This window comes from Aquarana catesbeiana, linkage group LG09 (assembly GCF_042186555.1).
Source record: "Aquarana catesbeiana isolate 2022-GZ linkage group LG09, ASM4218655v1, whole genome shotgun sequence".
Classification (NCBI taxonomy): domain Eukaryota; kingdom Metazoa; phylum Chordata; class Amphibia; order Anura; family Ranidae; genus Aquarana; species Aquarana catesbeiana.
In genome coordinates this window covers 225,459,051-225,472,659 of record NC_133332.1, presented here as the reverse complement: position 1 = coordinate 225,472,659, position 13,609 = coordinate 225,459,051, and the positions used below count along the sequence as shown (strand labels likewise).

Below are 13,609 nucleotides of genomic sequence, written 5' to 3'. Positions count from 1 at the left end.
TTTTCCCATCTACAGCTGTTTCTCCATAGCTGGGAGGGTTTGCTGGAACTTTATATTTCATCTCAGGCTCTCTACTCTGTGTTATAGGAAACCTGTACTTAGAGAAATATGGAGGCTGACCATTCTGAACAATTTCCCAAAAAAACGAATCCCTCTTCCTTGGAAGTCTCAGTCTTCAATCCTGTAGCAGTGCCTACAAATCATCTGGAAAGTCCTGACCTGGGGTACAATAATGTAAATACCATCTTAATTTCCCAAAGCAGAGCTTTACTCTGATTCTGCTAAAATGTACATCCTTGTGAGGGTGCACAGGTGTTTGGTGCCTTCTCATGCAGAGGTGTTTGGTGCATTCTCATGCAGGTAGTCCCATTCATGTCATTTGGGATGCAGGGGCTGCACAGACACAGCTGCTGCACCCAATGTATTTGTGTGGGTACATGCATGCATGCATGTCCCCAAACTCACACTGTCTGCGTTCAGAGACACATACTTGTAAGAATGTCAAATTGGGAGTGGCGGCCGTGTTCGTGCAGCTGCTGTGTCCCAATTGACATGAATGTGACTGCCTGTATGCAGATGAACAGAACACCTGTGCAGGCAAACACAGCCCCCATATGAATGTATGCCTCACTGATAAACATAAGATGTTAGAGGCAGGATAAGGCTCCATGCACTTATGTTAGCAATTTAAAGGAAACGTGTACTGAGAAAATTTACATTCTCACTTAATGCTTGCAAAATGAACAAAATACTCCTGCACCCTTCTAGAAATTGCTGCATTAAGTATTATTGGGTCACGAATACAGCAAAATGTGTTAGAACTGCTCAGCTGTGTCAAAGGGAACCTGCTCCGTCCAGTAGCTACACAACATAAGGGGTAAATAGTTTGAAAAGGTATTGCAATTCATGTAAATAAAGACTTCTTGCTTTTATGCAATATTTTCTAGAAGTATCTAAAGTGTGCAGCGGGTTATCTGAAAATAAGTCACACTCCTTTAAACATATTGTAGGTATGTGCCCCTTTTAAAGCGGTTGTATACCCGGAAAAGATTTTTTTTTTTTTTTTTTATTATTATTATTTATTTTTTTTTTTTTAAACAAAAAAAACCCTGCAAGGCAAAGACATAATGAGCTAGTATGCAGTGCATACTAGCTCATTATGAAATACTCACCTTAGAACGAGGCCTCGACATCTGATCCTGGTCCATGCTGAGGGAACCGACATGTTCCCTCTGCTTTTCTTCCGGGCATTGCGGCTCCGACGCTATGAGCGTCACGTCTTACTGGCAAGGTCTGGCAACGTCTGCCGGACCTTCAGCGGGGCCTTCACAGCGTATGCGCTGACATCTGCATGCAAAGTAAATATCTCCTAAACCGTACAGGTTTAGGTAAAAGTTTATATAAAAAGGGTATACAACCGCTTTAAGGTCAAGTTCATTTTTTTTTTTCTAAAATCCAGCTCCCCTATGTACAAATATACCACTATGGTACCCCGGTTGCAGAAAATGACAAGCTTTCTTTGATTTTGAGAACAAAGCCTTACCTCAGCCCTTGCTGTATTTCTTAGAAAGCTTTAGCACATCCTGACATTAGATGTAGGACGGAGAAACCAGTAAGACACAGGAAGGAGTTTACCAGTTGACCTCATTAGCACACCTTTACCCATCAACTATGTTTTCACAGCATCCCTGGCATCTCTCCACATGTGAACTAAAATCAGTGGGCTGCCCTATATGTATCATTTGCAAAATTAGCCAAAAAACATGCGTTCCCACTACTCTAGGTGTGAATGGGGCCTGAAAGTGAAATTGGACCGTCGTGTGGATGAGGTAAGTGAGAGAAAAGCACATTAGGATGGCTGGACCAGAAATGGCATTGGAAAACCCTTCTATTTATTATAAAAACTGAAATTCTGCCTGAAAAGATGAAAGGTTTACTTTAAGCACATGGAAAACACTTACCCCACTACACAGAGGTAATGGCATAATCTGAGAATTTACTCACCTCTTTAGCAGTGTGGTTTCCCAAAACAGCAGCTCCAAACTTGCCTTGTTTGACATACTGGCCATTCACACTGCAAATACAAAACAAAGTACATATAAATTGTGCTGTCAGTCTCTAATCTATAAGGGCTACTATCAGTCAAAAAAAAAAAAAAAAAATGCACACTAACGTCTTTCTGCTAGTTAATTCAAGAAATCATCGACTGAGGATTGCAGCTTATAGGGCGTTCTTTTCAAACAATAAAAAGGAATGAAAACCAATCCTGTAATGTTTTGATGTTGAGTAATCTAACCACTTGCTCACCGCCCTAAGGCAGTTTTACACCAGATCACATACATACACACACACACATACATACATATCAACACACACACGATCTGGCTCTTCTGGGTAGCAGGCACGACAGCGCGCTGCTGCCCGACTGCTCCCACTGTGATTATACACAGCAGGAGCTGATCAGTGGGTACCGCGGACCAGATGTCCGCCAGTACCCACCGATCATCCTGCAAAAACATAGAACGGCGGTCTGCCTATGCAAACAAAGCAGATCGCTGTTCTGACAGGAGGGAAGGATCTCTGAAAAGCAGGGACTAGGATCCATATCCTCCTCTAGTAAAAGCACCTCACACACTAATAAAACACAGGCCAAGCACACAGTTAACCCTTTGATCGCCCCGATGTTAACTTCTTCCTAGCCAGTGCAATTAGTACAGTGCCAGCACATATTTTCTAGTACTGGTATTAGTGTCACCAAAAAGTGTCAAACGTGTCAGTGTCCAAATGTCCGCAATATCGCCATAAGTCGCTGATCGACGCCATTACTAGTAAAACTAAAGAAAAAAAACATTTCCCATAGCTTGCAGACATTCTAACTTTTGTGAAACTAAAATTAATCAATATATGCTTATTGGGATTTTTTTTCACCAAAAATCTGTGGCAGAATAAATATTGTTATAAAGTTATGAAGAAATTAGATTTTTTTTCAAATTTTTTTTATTGGAGATGTATTATAGCAGAAAGTAAAAAAAAAAAAAAAAAAAAAAAAGTGTTTTTTTTTTTTTTGAAAATGGTCGGTCTTTTTTTGTTCATAGCGCAAAAAAACAAACCCCCCTGCAGAGGTGATCAAATACCACCAAAAAGAAAGCTCTATTTGGGGGGGGGGACAAAGTTTATTTGGGTACAACTGTTTTTAGGGTTAACAAGCAGAGCGGGGAGGCCAAAAATAACCAAAGCGCAAATCTTTAATCCTCACCTGTCCTGTCCTGCACAAGGGATATCTTCTATAGAGAAGGAGAACCTTCCTGAGCTTCTACCACTGTCATAATGCATAATGATCTACCTTCTGCTGTTTAGAGATGATCTGATAACCACAAGTGATGCTCAAAATGTTGTGCTTACACCGAGAATAGATAACTTTATGACCACCCACCTAATTTTGAGTAGGTCCCCTTTTGCCACCAAAACAGCCCCGACCCAGCAGGTCAGTCCAGTATATTTACCACTCTATTCTGAATTGTAGATGCTCTTCTATAAATAAATTTAGGCTTCATAGGTAATACATTCTGGAGGTGTCTATCTGCTTGTAGTATATGCCAATGACTCTTTATAATTTTCTGTATTATACGGTACTGAAAATTGTAATCGAGAATGATAGTAACTAGATCGGGTCGTTGTTCTGATGGTCTATTATCACTGACTAGTTTGGTCCTGTCCATGTCGGTCACTTCTGTTATTTTCTATGAACTCCCTTTTATAGCCTTTATTAACAAATTTTATATTCTCTATTGGTTTATTTATGGGTTTATTAGCCCTTGTTTTAATTCATTCCACTTTCCTAACTTCATTAACCAGCCTGTCATATGATTATCTTATCCTCATTTCCCTGTTCATAGTTGTTTACAATCCTTTAAATTTTATTATATCTATTATATTCTCTCATCTCTGAGAAAATGGCCGCCGTATTCAAGTAATACTTTGGGAAAATGGCCAACCTACTAGTTATAGGCAGACACTGAGAAAATGGCCGCCACTATGTTATACAATCTGGACTCCCAAAAAAATGGCTGCGGTACCATACGTCCCTATCGGTCTATTTAAGGACACTGATGAGGTCACATGACGCGACGATGCACGTCAGATACCGCTAAAAGGCACACCAGAAGTGACGCGAGAGACGAGCTTGGTGCTCATGGATGTTATACTGCGTCTCATCTTGCTTAATGTGTTACCTTGTGTTGGTTTTAGTAATCAATTTTTATGCAAAAAATACTACACTATTGGGCATTCCCCTTCTTCCATTTGCATCCCTTTCGGGGGGAGTGTGGAAGTTCAGTACAGAGGAGCCACCATCCACCACCTAATACCGATTCTTGGATTAATGGGGGGGATGACCCCCAAAAGGTTATAGAAGCCACCAGTGATCTATGCAAGGATCTACAGAGGATATCTTAATTATTGATTGCTTTCCCATGTTGTTACCTTACAGTAGTAAGGTGAGAGGCCTCTTCACATAGAGGTGTCACTGCATGGAATGAAGAGACACCGGTCACTAACTTCATAGATTGCATGGTTAAGATTGGAGCACCACCTCCTCATCTCAGGATTATTCTAGAGTCTTTATAATAGTTTTACTACATGCATTGACATGTTGATGTTTATTTTATAAGCACCGATTGTACACTGTTCTGTTCTTTTTGTTGCACAAGATTTATATTTGCATCGGATACCTTTTTTCACAGTTTCACCTTGGAAGGATTTTTGCATTTGACGTTTTAGTTCTACTGCCATCTTGAGCACAGTTTTAGTATTACTTTTGCATTTACAGCTTCCTACTTGTGTCACACAGGTTTAATTATAGTTTTACAACAGCGCAGCAATATACACATGAATAGATATTGATATAAAAAAAAAAAACCTGGGGTTTAAATCTTTCATGACAGGCAGAGAGACCAGATCCTCTAGGATGGATTGTCACCAAGACAAACTAAAGAAAACTTACTATTTATAAGCATGCACTGCTGTGGCAAAAAGGACAGAGGGTACAGGGCCTGCAGGAGGTGCTCCGGAGGGCTTGGAAGACTTCACACCTGGCAAAAAAAAAAAAAAAAAAAGGAAGGATTAGAACATTCCGGATATCGCTTTGGAAAACCAGTCTTGTTGCCTCCCTTCCTGTCACCTCCGTTCCCTGCTGTTCCTCACAATCACTTCAGGAACTTGGGACCACTCCCAAATCCAAAAGACATTGCTGCTCACCTGCTGACCCAGGCTTCTTAGGCTGCTTAGGTGCAGTGTACTGAAAGGATTCATTTCCCTGGGCAGACCCAGTCTGATCCATTCCAAAGAGAGAAGCCAGTTTCGCCCTGAAAAAAAAACAAAAAACAAAACACATACTTTAAAGCTGCATTCACACTTCTTCCACTGCATTTAGATTGTTGTGCACGGAGATCGGTTTCTTTGAACACCTTGCGTTGCAATAACGTGCAATTTTTTATCTTTTTTTAAAGCACTGTAGTGACATGCTTTTTTTGTTTGTTTACAACTGGAACAAAAAAGCATTTTTCTTAACACAGAAGAGTGACAGCAGAAAAAAAAAGAAGACCAAGTGGTCCATCGAGCCTGACAGATTTTTAATTTTTTTTCTATTTAGTCAGAATATATACTATATTTTCCCCCGTGCACTTACTGTTGACTGATTCACTACCTCTGCTTGAAGTCTATTCTAAGCATCAACTACTCTTTTGGTAAATTAAACTTTCTAAGGTTAGCTTTGAACTTTCCTCCTTCCACTTAGTCCCTGTGTTCTTAATCTTAGCTTCATATTGAAAATACTGCCCTACTAAACCTTATTCCCCCTTTGAAGTATTTAAAGGTTTTAGTCATGTCTCCCCTTTCCCTTAAGACCATATATATTAAGCTCCTGAAGTTTTCCCAAATAGGTTTTATCCCCCAGACCCTTCACCATTTTTGTTTACAGTCTCTGGGTTCATTCCATCATAAAGTGTGTTGTAGCAGTCTTCAATGCTTTATAACATGCTGCATTGCATTGCGTTCTGTTTAAGTGCAGCATGTACAGTTTTCACAACATGCACAATGTGAAGTGGGCTACTGGAAACAATGGATATCAAACTCGATGGTTCCCTATGAAAGCTATTTTAACTGGTCCGACTTTGAAAATGCTTCCTGCACTACTTTGGTCCGACTTGTGCACGATTTCAGCCCATTGATTTGAATGGAAGTCGGGATCATCATCATCCCAACTTGGATCTGGAGGGGAAACCCCACGCCAAAATGAAAAAAAAATAAAATAAAATAAAAAAAAGTTAAAAACGGAGGTGGGCGGGACAATGGGCGTCGCCCCACCCTCCTGGGCCATACCAGGCCACATGTCCTCAACATGGAGCTTTAGGGCAAGGGCCTATTCCAGACAACCCTGGGCGGTGGTTGAGGGGCTCTGCAGGCAGGGGGCTTATCCGAATCTGGAAGCTCTCTTCAACGAGGGGGCCCCCAGATACCCCCCCCTATGTAAATGAGTATGGGGTACCTATTCATAAAAAAAAAAAAAAAAAAAAAACAAAAGGGAAGGATTAGAAGTGTCGTGTTACAAAAAAAAAAAACCAAGACGGTTTTTTAAAAGCCCTTTATTAAAATTAAGCATGTCCCCGTCGTAGCTCCGTGTCTTCTTCCTCCGCTGTCCCGGTCCTTCTTGGATGCTGGCTCCCACTGTTGTGTCAGGTCCAGTGCCAGTTCTTATATTGTCATTGGGCGTGGCCATCTACGGACGTCACCCAGAGACCACGCCATGCCATGCCATCCCTATCTGACCACAACTCATGGCTATACAAGAACTGGCAGACACCGGACCTAATAACAGTGGGAGCCAGCGTCGGAGGAGGAAGAAGTAATCGGCGGCGGGAGAAGAAATGGGAGAGGAAGCACAGGGAGAAGACACGGAGCTACGACGCGGGACACTAATAAAATAATAAAAAGACTTTTTGAAAACCGTCTCTTGTTTTTTGTACAAAAGAAAAAGAGAGAGAAGTGGGACTTTAAATGAAGCACACAGCAGCACAACGCAGGTCAAGTGACCAAAATTAATTTATTTGGTATAATCCATGGTATGTAAAAAACATTTTGGGCATCCAACCTCTAAAATGCTGTGGGCATCAAGCCTCTATATAATAAAACATGGATTGATTATACACAGAAAATACACATAAATTACACAATAAGTCATGATCCATTGTCACACAGAGAGCAAAGCTAACAATCAAATGCATGTTCACATTTGTTACTATGATTAGACCCAAAAGGAGCCATGAAAATTAGGACAAATAATTATAATAATAAAAGATTTAATGCCATGACAGATACTTATGGAGGTAAGTGGAATCATTGAAATCTTGGTATTCCATGATATGGGAAGATTGGTAATCAAAGCTCTACGCGTTTTGCGGTATAGCAACCGCTCATCAGGAGCATAGGTTATGGAATGATTCTAAAAAATATTTTTATTTAAAAAAAAATAAAAATAAAATTTTTTTCAGTAAATAAGCAGGAAATGGAAAAAAAAGGTTTTGTATACAAATATTTTACTTGTATAGAATGAAATAAAGGTTGTGCGTCCAAACGCACGTCTGCATCAGCGATCCAGTGAAACAGCATCCAGTATCGCAGAGAGCTGCAAAGCAAAGCCGCCCGACGCCAGGGTGATCTGCGGGAATGGGAACAATGGCCATAGGCAGAACCATTGCTGGTGGCTGCAATGAGTGTAGGATTCGGACCTTGTTTTTTTGTACCACTACACATCTTTGTTTTTGGGGAATGGGTAAGTGTACAACCCCATAGTCATTCACATGCCCATGTTGAGGGCAAGTGGCCTGGTATGGTTCAGACCTGCCGGGCTGTATGCTCGGATAAGGGTCTGGTATGGATTTTGTGAGAGACCCCATGCCTTTTTTTTTGGCGTGGGATTTCCCCTTAAATCCCATACCAGACCAAAAGGTCTGATATAGTCTTGGGGGGAGGGGGACCCCACGCTGTTTTTTTGGGCTGGGGTTCCCCTCAAGATTTATACCAGACCCCATGGGCATTGTATGGTTGGATCCCATTCATTGAAGTCGCATGGAAGTCAGACATGAAGTCGCAGGGCAAAGTCAGATTAGAAGTGAACAACTTTTGTGTCGGATCAGTGTGAACATAGCCTTAGCCCACCACACGAAAAATTAAAAGTCATCAGCTACAAATGCTGCAGCTGCTGACTTTTAATATATGGACACTTACCTGTCCAGGGAGCCCGCGATGTCAGCACCGCAACCCATCTTGCTGCGCTTTCTAATGTCAAAAACAGGTCATGTCCCCCCCCCCGCCCCTCTAAAGGGTGCTAAATGTGGCACCGGATGGGGGGGTTGGGAACGAACTAGCGGACGTTCCACTTTTGGGTGGAACTCCCCTTTAATGAGCACTAAATCTGGCACAAGCCAAACCAAAATGAAATATTCAGCAGAATTCAGTAGACTAAATCATCAAGGTGGCCATGTCTACTCTGGGTCACACCTGCCTAATTTCAGAAAAAGATAACACTTTGGTAATTAACATCATAGTAGCCATTAACATTTTATCCCAGAAAAGGAGACTTAAAGCATTTCCCATAGTATTCTGCTGAAAAATGGCATAACAGCCCGGGGCCTCATTCAGTTTAAAATTTTACACCATTGAGGGCTAAATGAGTCCGAAGGTACTAAATCTTTATACATTTATTGTAACCATAGTCTTCCAGAGAACTCCCTATAATATGAAGAGAGCAGGTACAATCCTAAATGCGTTGCTCTGCGCCCGAGTGACCCATCACCAGGCCTAACCACTCGCAATGGGGAGGTGAACCCAAGCCTATGCAAATATCGACTTTAACAAAAGGTCTGTTTGCAGGATTATTGTTAAAGGCCCCCACCAGTTTTGAGCTGGGTCAGGTGACAACCTCAGGCCTCAGAGAGGCTCCCAATTCCGGTGTCCAGCAGGTTTGAACATTTGCACACACACATATAGATATAAACATCACATATACAGCAACTTGGTTTACCAACCTTTAAATTGCAAGTCTATCATTCTGCTTAGACTTTCTGAAAAACAACAGGCTTGCTAGATGACTTATTGATCTTATCTCAGCACATAGCCAGGTTACTACAGCTGTACTGCTTGATTATTAGCCAATCCAAATAAAACCTACACATTTGTACATGCCATATATATTACTGAATATAAAGAAGTGCAATTAGATAAGAAAATATGCATACTGTATGTTATATATAAATGTATAATACAGACTGGGGTTGATTTACTAAGACGCAAGTGCACAAAATCTGGTGCAGCTGTGCATTGTAGCCAATCAGCTCCTAACTTCTGCTCGTTCAGTTAAGCTTTGACAAAAAAACATGAAAGCCGATTGGTTTCTATGCAGAGCTGCACCAGATTTTGTACCTTCCAGTTTTAGCAAATCAAACCCTATTCTTTTAAATGCACTAACCACCTCTTCAGTGACCTCTTACTACTACTACAGCCTATAGTATTCCACCTTTACTTTCAGCAAACTGACCCGTGGACCTCCTGCCAGAGGTAATCAGTCCTCCACATCCAGGACATCTTGTTTGGAAGTCTTTGCTACCTCCTCTCCAGTGTTCTGCTGACACAAAGTACTGGTGGAACTTGACACAGGTATGTGATATCTATCACTTCTCTGCCCTGAGAGCTGCACACTGAAAAAGAACCCAACCACAAACAGGCATCTCCTCGTCCGGACAGTGCAAAAGCAGTTTGTAAAGTGGGCAGAACGTCTGGCTTTCCATTAGCATGTTAACTGCATTAATACAAATCATCCGATACTTGTTAGTCCACCATAAGAGAGGTCAGCTACCCACTCCCTCAGCCCTGTCCTGGGTCTTCACACTGCAGGCATTCAAACAACAAAAATGACCCTCGAGTCAACTGAATATTTCAAGATGGGCCTTCATCATTGGAGCACCGTGCAAATAAAATGCAGAAATAATTGAAGGCTCAGCCTTGTTGGGAGCTGAACAAAGACGCTCTTTTTAAAGCAGAAAATCAATTTTAACAGATTTAATCAGCGCAATGCAAGTGTATCCGTCTCCATTCATGCAAAGAAATACGCTTACAAAGCCTGATATCATTAGTCACTGTTCTGCATTCTTAGTGACGTCACTGATGGGCTGCATTCTTAGTGACGTCACTGGTCTGTGGTCCAAGGATAGACTGACTAGGGACCAGTGACATCACTAAGAAACCAGTCTATCCTTAGACCAGTGACATTACTAAGAAATCAAAAGCACAGACTGATTTCTTAGTGATGTCACTGGTCTCTGCTCTAAGGATAGACCGATTTCGATTCCCCCATCAACACAGTCAGTCATGATGGGGGGAACCCTCCTGCAGTCCTATTGTGTTCTGCCAGCAGGGAGCCTTCCCCACCAGCAGAACACAACGATCAGGAAAAAAAAAAAAAAACACACACACACACACACACACATCAGGCTGGATCTACTTCAGTACAACCAGCCTGCGTATAGATGGATCGAATTTGGCCAGCTTAAACATTTAAAAGCAACTGCTAAGTAATGAACAGGTTTCCTGAACTTTTTAAAAACAACTCTTAACTTTATTCTAGTTTTGTTGAATATAAAATGTAAATTTAAGTGCCAACTATCAATTTAAACAAGCTTTTGGCAGGCTTTATTCAAGCTGAAAAAGCCACAGCCAGCACTACCATCAAAAGCTGTATTCAATGCACACGACCTAGAAATACATTTTATTTTTTTTTAAGGGTTTGTTCACATTTTTAATAATAAAAAAAAAATAACACCCTACAACCTCCCCAGTGGGTGATGAGCCCAGGTGTAACGGTCTGGGATTCTGTCATCCCTGCTTTTCCTCCTCTTTCCCTAAGGATGCCAGGACAGATTAGAGCAATTCTGATTGGTCAAAGCAGTCACGTGTCAGCGATAACCAGTCGGATTAGCTCCAAACCTTTCCGGAAGCTCTACAAAGAGATTGGGAAAAAAAGAGTGGGGATTTTCAGATTCCCAGACCTCCTTCCTACACCTCCGACATGGGCACTGACAGCTTATCACCCACGGAGGTAAGTGCAGTGGGGAGGGAGTGTATAAGTTCAACTTTTCATTTTTTCAGAAAGGCTTAACGTATCCTTTAAAAGGATAAGTTCCCCTTTTGTAGAAAATAATAAAGGCACATGATTTTGCAGGAAAAAAAAAAAAAAAAAAGGTGCATTTATTATTTTTTTTTACACTAGAGCAGGCAAAGCATTACACCCGTGATCAGTGGATCACCAGTCCAATGTCAGGGGTCCTGAAGAAACTGCCAACAGCTCTCTGTCCTTGCTTCTGTACAAGCAGTTAGTGAGCTGTATGAACTACAAGTTCCACACAGCCACACCATTTATAAGATGTGACAGTGGGTGTGAGGAGAGGATCCCCTGCTCACTGTCACAGGGAGGGGGGAATTGGGGGGTGCTAAACATGTTACACCCTGAATATAGGTGTAACATGTTCAAAAGGTGAACTTATCCTTTAGGAGCTTTTAGAAAGGGCAAAATTTGCCAAATGCTTTGTTTTGTTTACTGAAGGGAATGCATATTCAAATTTTATGTAAACCCTAACAAGGAACATCTCTTATTTGCTCACTTTTTGTCTGGTAAATATACTATTAGAAACATTTTGTTATATTGGTAAGCTAAAAAAAAAAAAAAAAAAATTTTTTTTAAATAAAATTTAAAAAAAACGTTATTTCGTTGTTTGCACACAACTGAATGGATGTCAGAACAGCTTTGTGTCCTTTACCACGCTGAGTAAAAAATTCACTTTGTTAAAAGTGTAGCCATCTATAAGCAAACCTCTTTTTTTGTTTTGGATACATCAGGGATGGATTGGAACTCCAGTCTGGTTTTAGTGCACTCAGAGGCTCCATTGTGAAGATTTCTCCACTTCTGGTCTAGTAAAAATGTTGTCCCCAAGGACAGGAAGTGGGAGGAAATCTGTAAAGTTCTCTAGCAAAAACGGGCATCCGAGTCCATACAACATAAATTCCACCAGATTTCCCCCACCAAGAAAGCCCAGGTGGTGCATACAGCGCTACTGTACTCAGGAATACTATAGGGTATATGCAGAAAAGATAAAAGTTTTTTTTTGTATGCACCCCTACACTATATGTGAGCACCATCATCTATCAGAGAACTGCCATTTGTGTCTTTGGGGGTTGTATGTAACACCGGGGCTTCCCAGGCGGGGAAAATTTATCATAAAGCAATGTGTAAGAGGTGTGAAAGCAACACAGAGAGAAGTAAAAATGCTTTCTTTTATATGAAAAAATAATAAAAAAAAAAAAAAAAAAAAAAAACTTTAAAACTTACCTGAACCCTTGTTGCTAGGCAGTCTTCCTAATCTGCCTCTTCCTATTCCGCGGCGTGTCCTGCTCCTCGGTGAGCAGCCCTGTTGCCTTCTGGGAACGGTGTGTGTTCCCAGAAAACCACAGGGCCATTCACAGAGCACTCGCGCATGCGCAGTAGGAAACTGGCAGTGAAGCCGCAAGGCTCCACTGCCTGTTTCCCTTAGTTAGGATGGCCGTGCCGGGACCCGAGAGCCGAGGGACGGGTCGGCCTCGGGCGGCCGACATCGCGGGCACCCAGGACAGGTAAGCGTACTTATTTAAAGTCAGCAGCTATAGTGTTTGTTGTAATTTTTCTTTTGCTAGAAAATTGTTTAGAACCCCCAAACATTATATCTATTTTTTTAGTAGACGCCCTAGAGAATAAAATGGTGGTTATTGCAATATTTTATGTCACACTGTATTTGCGCAGCAGTCTTTCAAATGCAATTTTTTGGGAAAAAATTACTTTAATAAAAAAAAAAAAAAATAAAAAAAACACACCACACTCTAACCAGTAAAGTTAGTCAATTTTTTTTTATATGAAAGAATTTTACGTTGCGTGAATCATTATCTTTTTATTCTAAGCAAAAAAAATCGTGATTCTCATTTTGGCCAGAATCGTGCAGCTCTACCAAAAGTGCAAATATATTCCTCAATAGCCACAAAGGGTACCAATCCACTTTGTATGCAAAGTCCAGTTATTGCAATGTAAAAGTAGAAGTGACGTTATCATTGCGATCCACATAGCCTGTGCAGAGAGAAGCTGTGGGAGGGGCTCCATAGGTCCATATAGTACAGGCCATCTGATATAAAATATATATATATTTTTTTTTATTACAAGACTGGAACAGAATTCAGACATAGAACTAATCAAACAAATGCTGTTGGAGACAATGGAAATGTAGTAGAGCTGCACGATTCTGGCTAAAATGAGAATCACGATTTTTTTGCTTAGAGGATAGATCACGATTCTCTCACGATTCTCGCGGCGTAACATCATCTTTCACATTAAAACAAAAAAAAATTGCGCTAACTTTACTGTTTCTTTTTTTTTATTTATTGAAGTGTATTTTTTCCCAAAAAATTGCATTTGAAAGACCGCTGGGCAAATACAGTGCGACATAAAATATTGCAGCAATTGCCATTTTATTCCATA

The 13,609-nt window shown here is 40.9% G+C and overlaps 1 protein-coding gene across 2 annotated transcripts in view; it reads right to left on the bottom strand.

Annotated features, from left to right (window-relative positions):
* Nucleotides 1-13,609, bottom strand: part of FKBP15 (FKBP prolyl isomerase family member 15) — a 121,828-nt gene that overhangs the window by 93,973 nt on the left and 14,246 nt on the right. For both annotated transcript variants that reach the window (XM_073599853.1, XM_073599854.1), the window contains exons 2-4: nucleotides 5,257-5,363; nucleotides 5,003-5,090; nucleotides 2,005-2,074 (exon numbers count right to left, since the gene is read on the bottom strand). In XM_073599853.1, coding sequence (XP_073455954.1) covers nucleotides 2,005-2,074; nucleotides 5,003-5,090; nucleotides 5,257-5,363 — 265 coding nt within the window. The remainder of the gene's footprint in view (nucleotides 1-2,004; nucleotides 2,075-5,002; nucleotides 5,091-5,256; nucleotides 5,364-13,609) is intronic.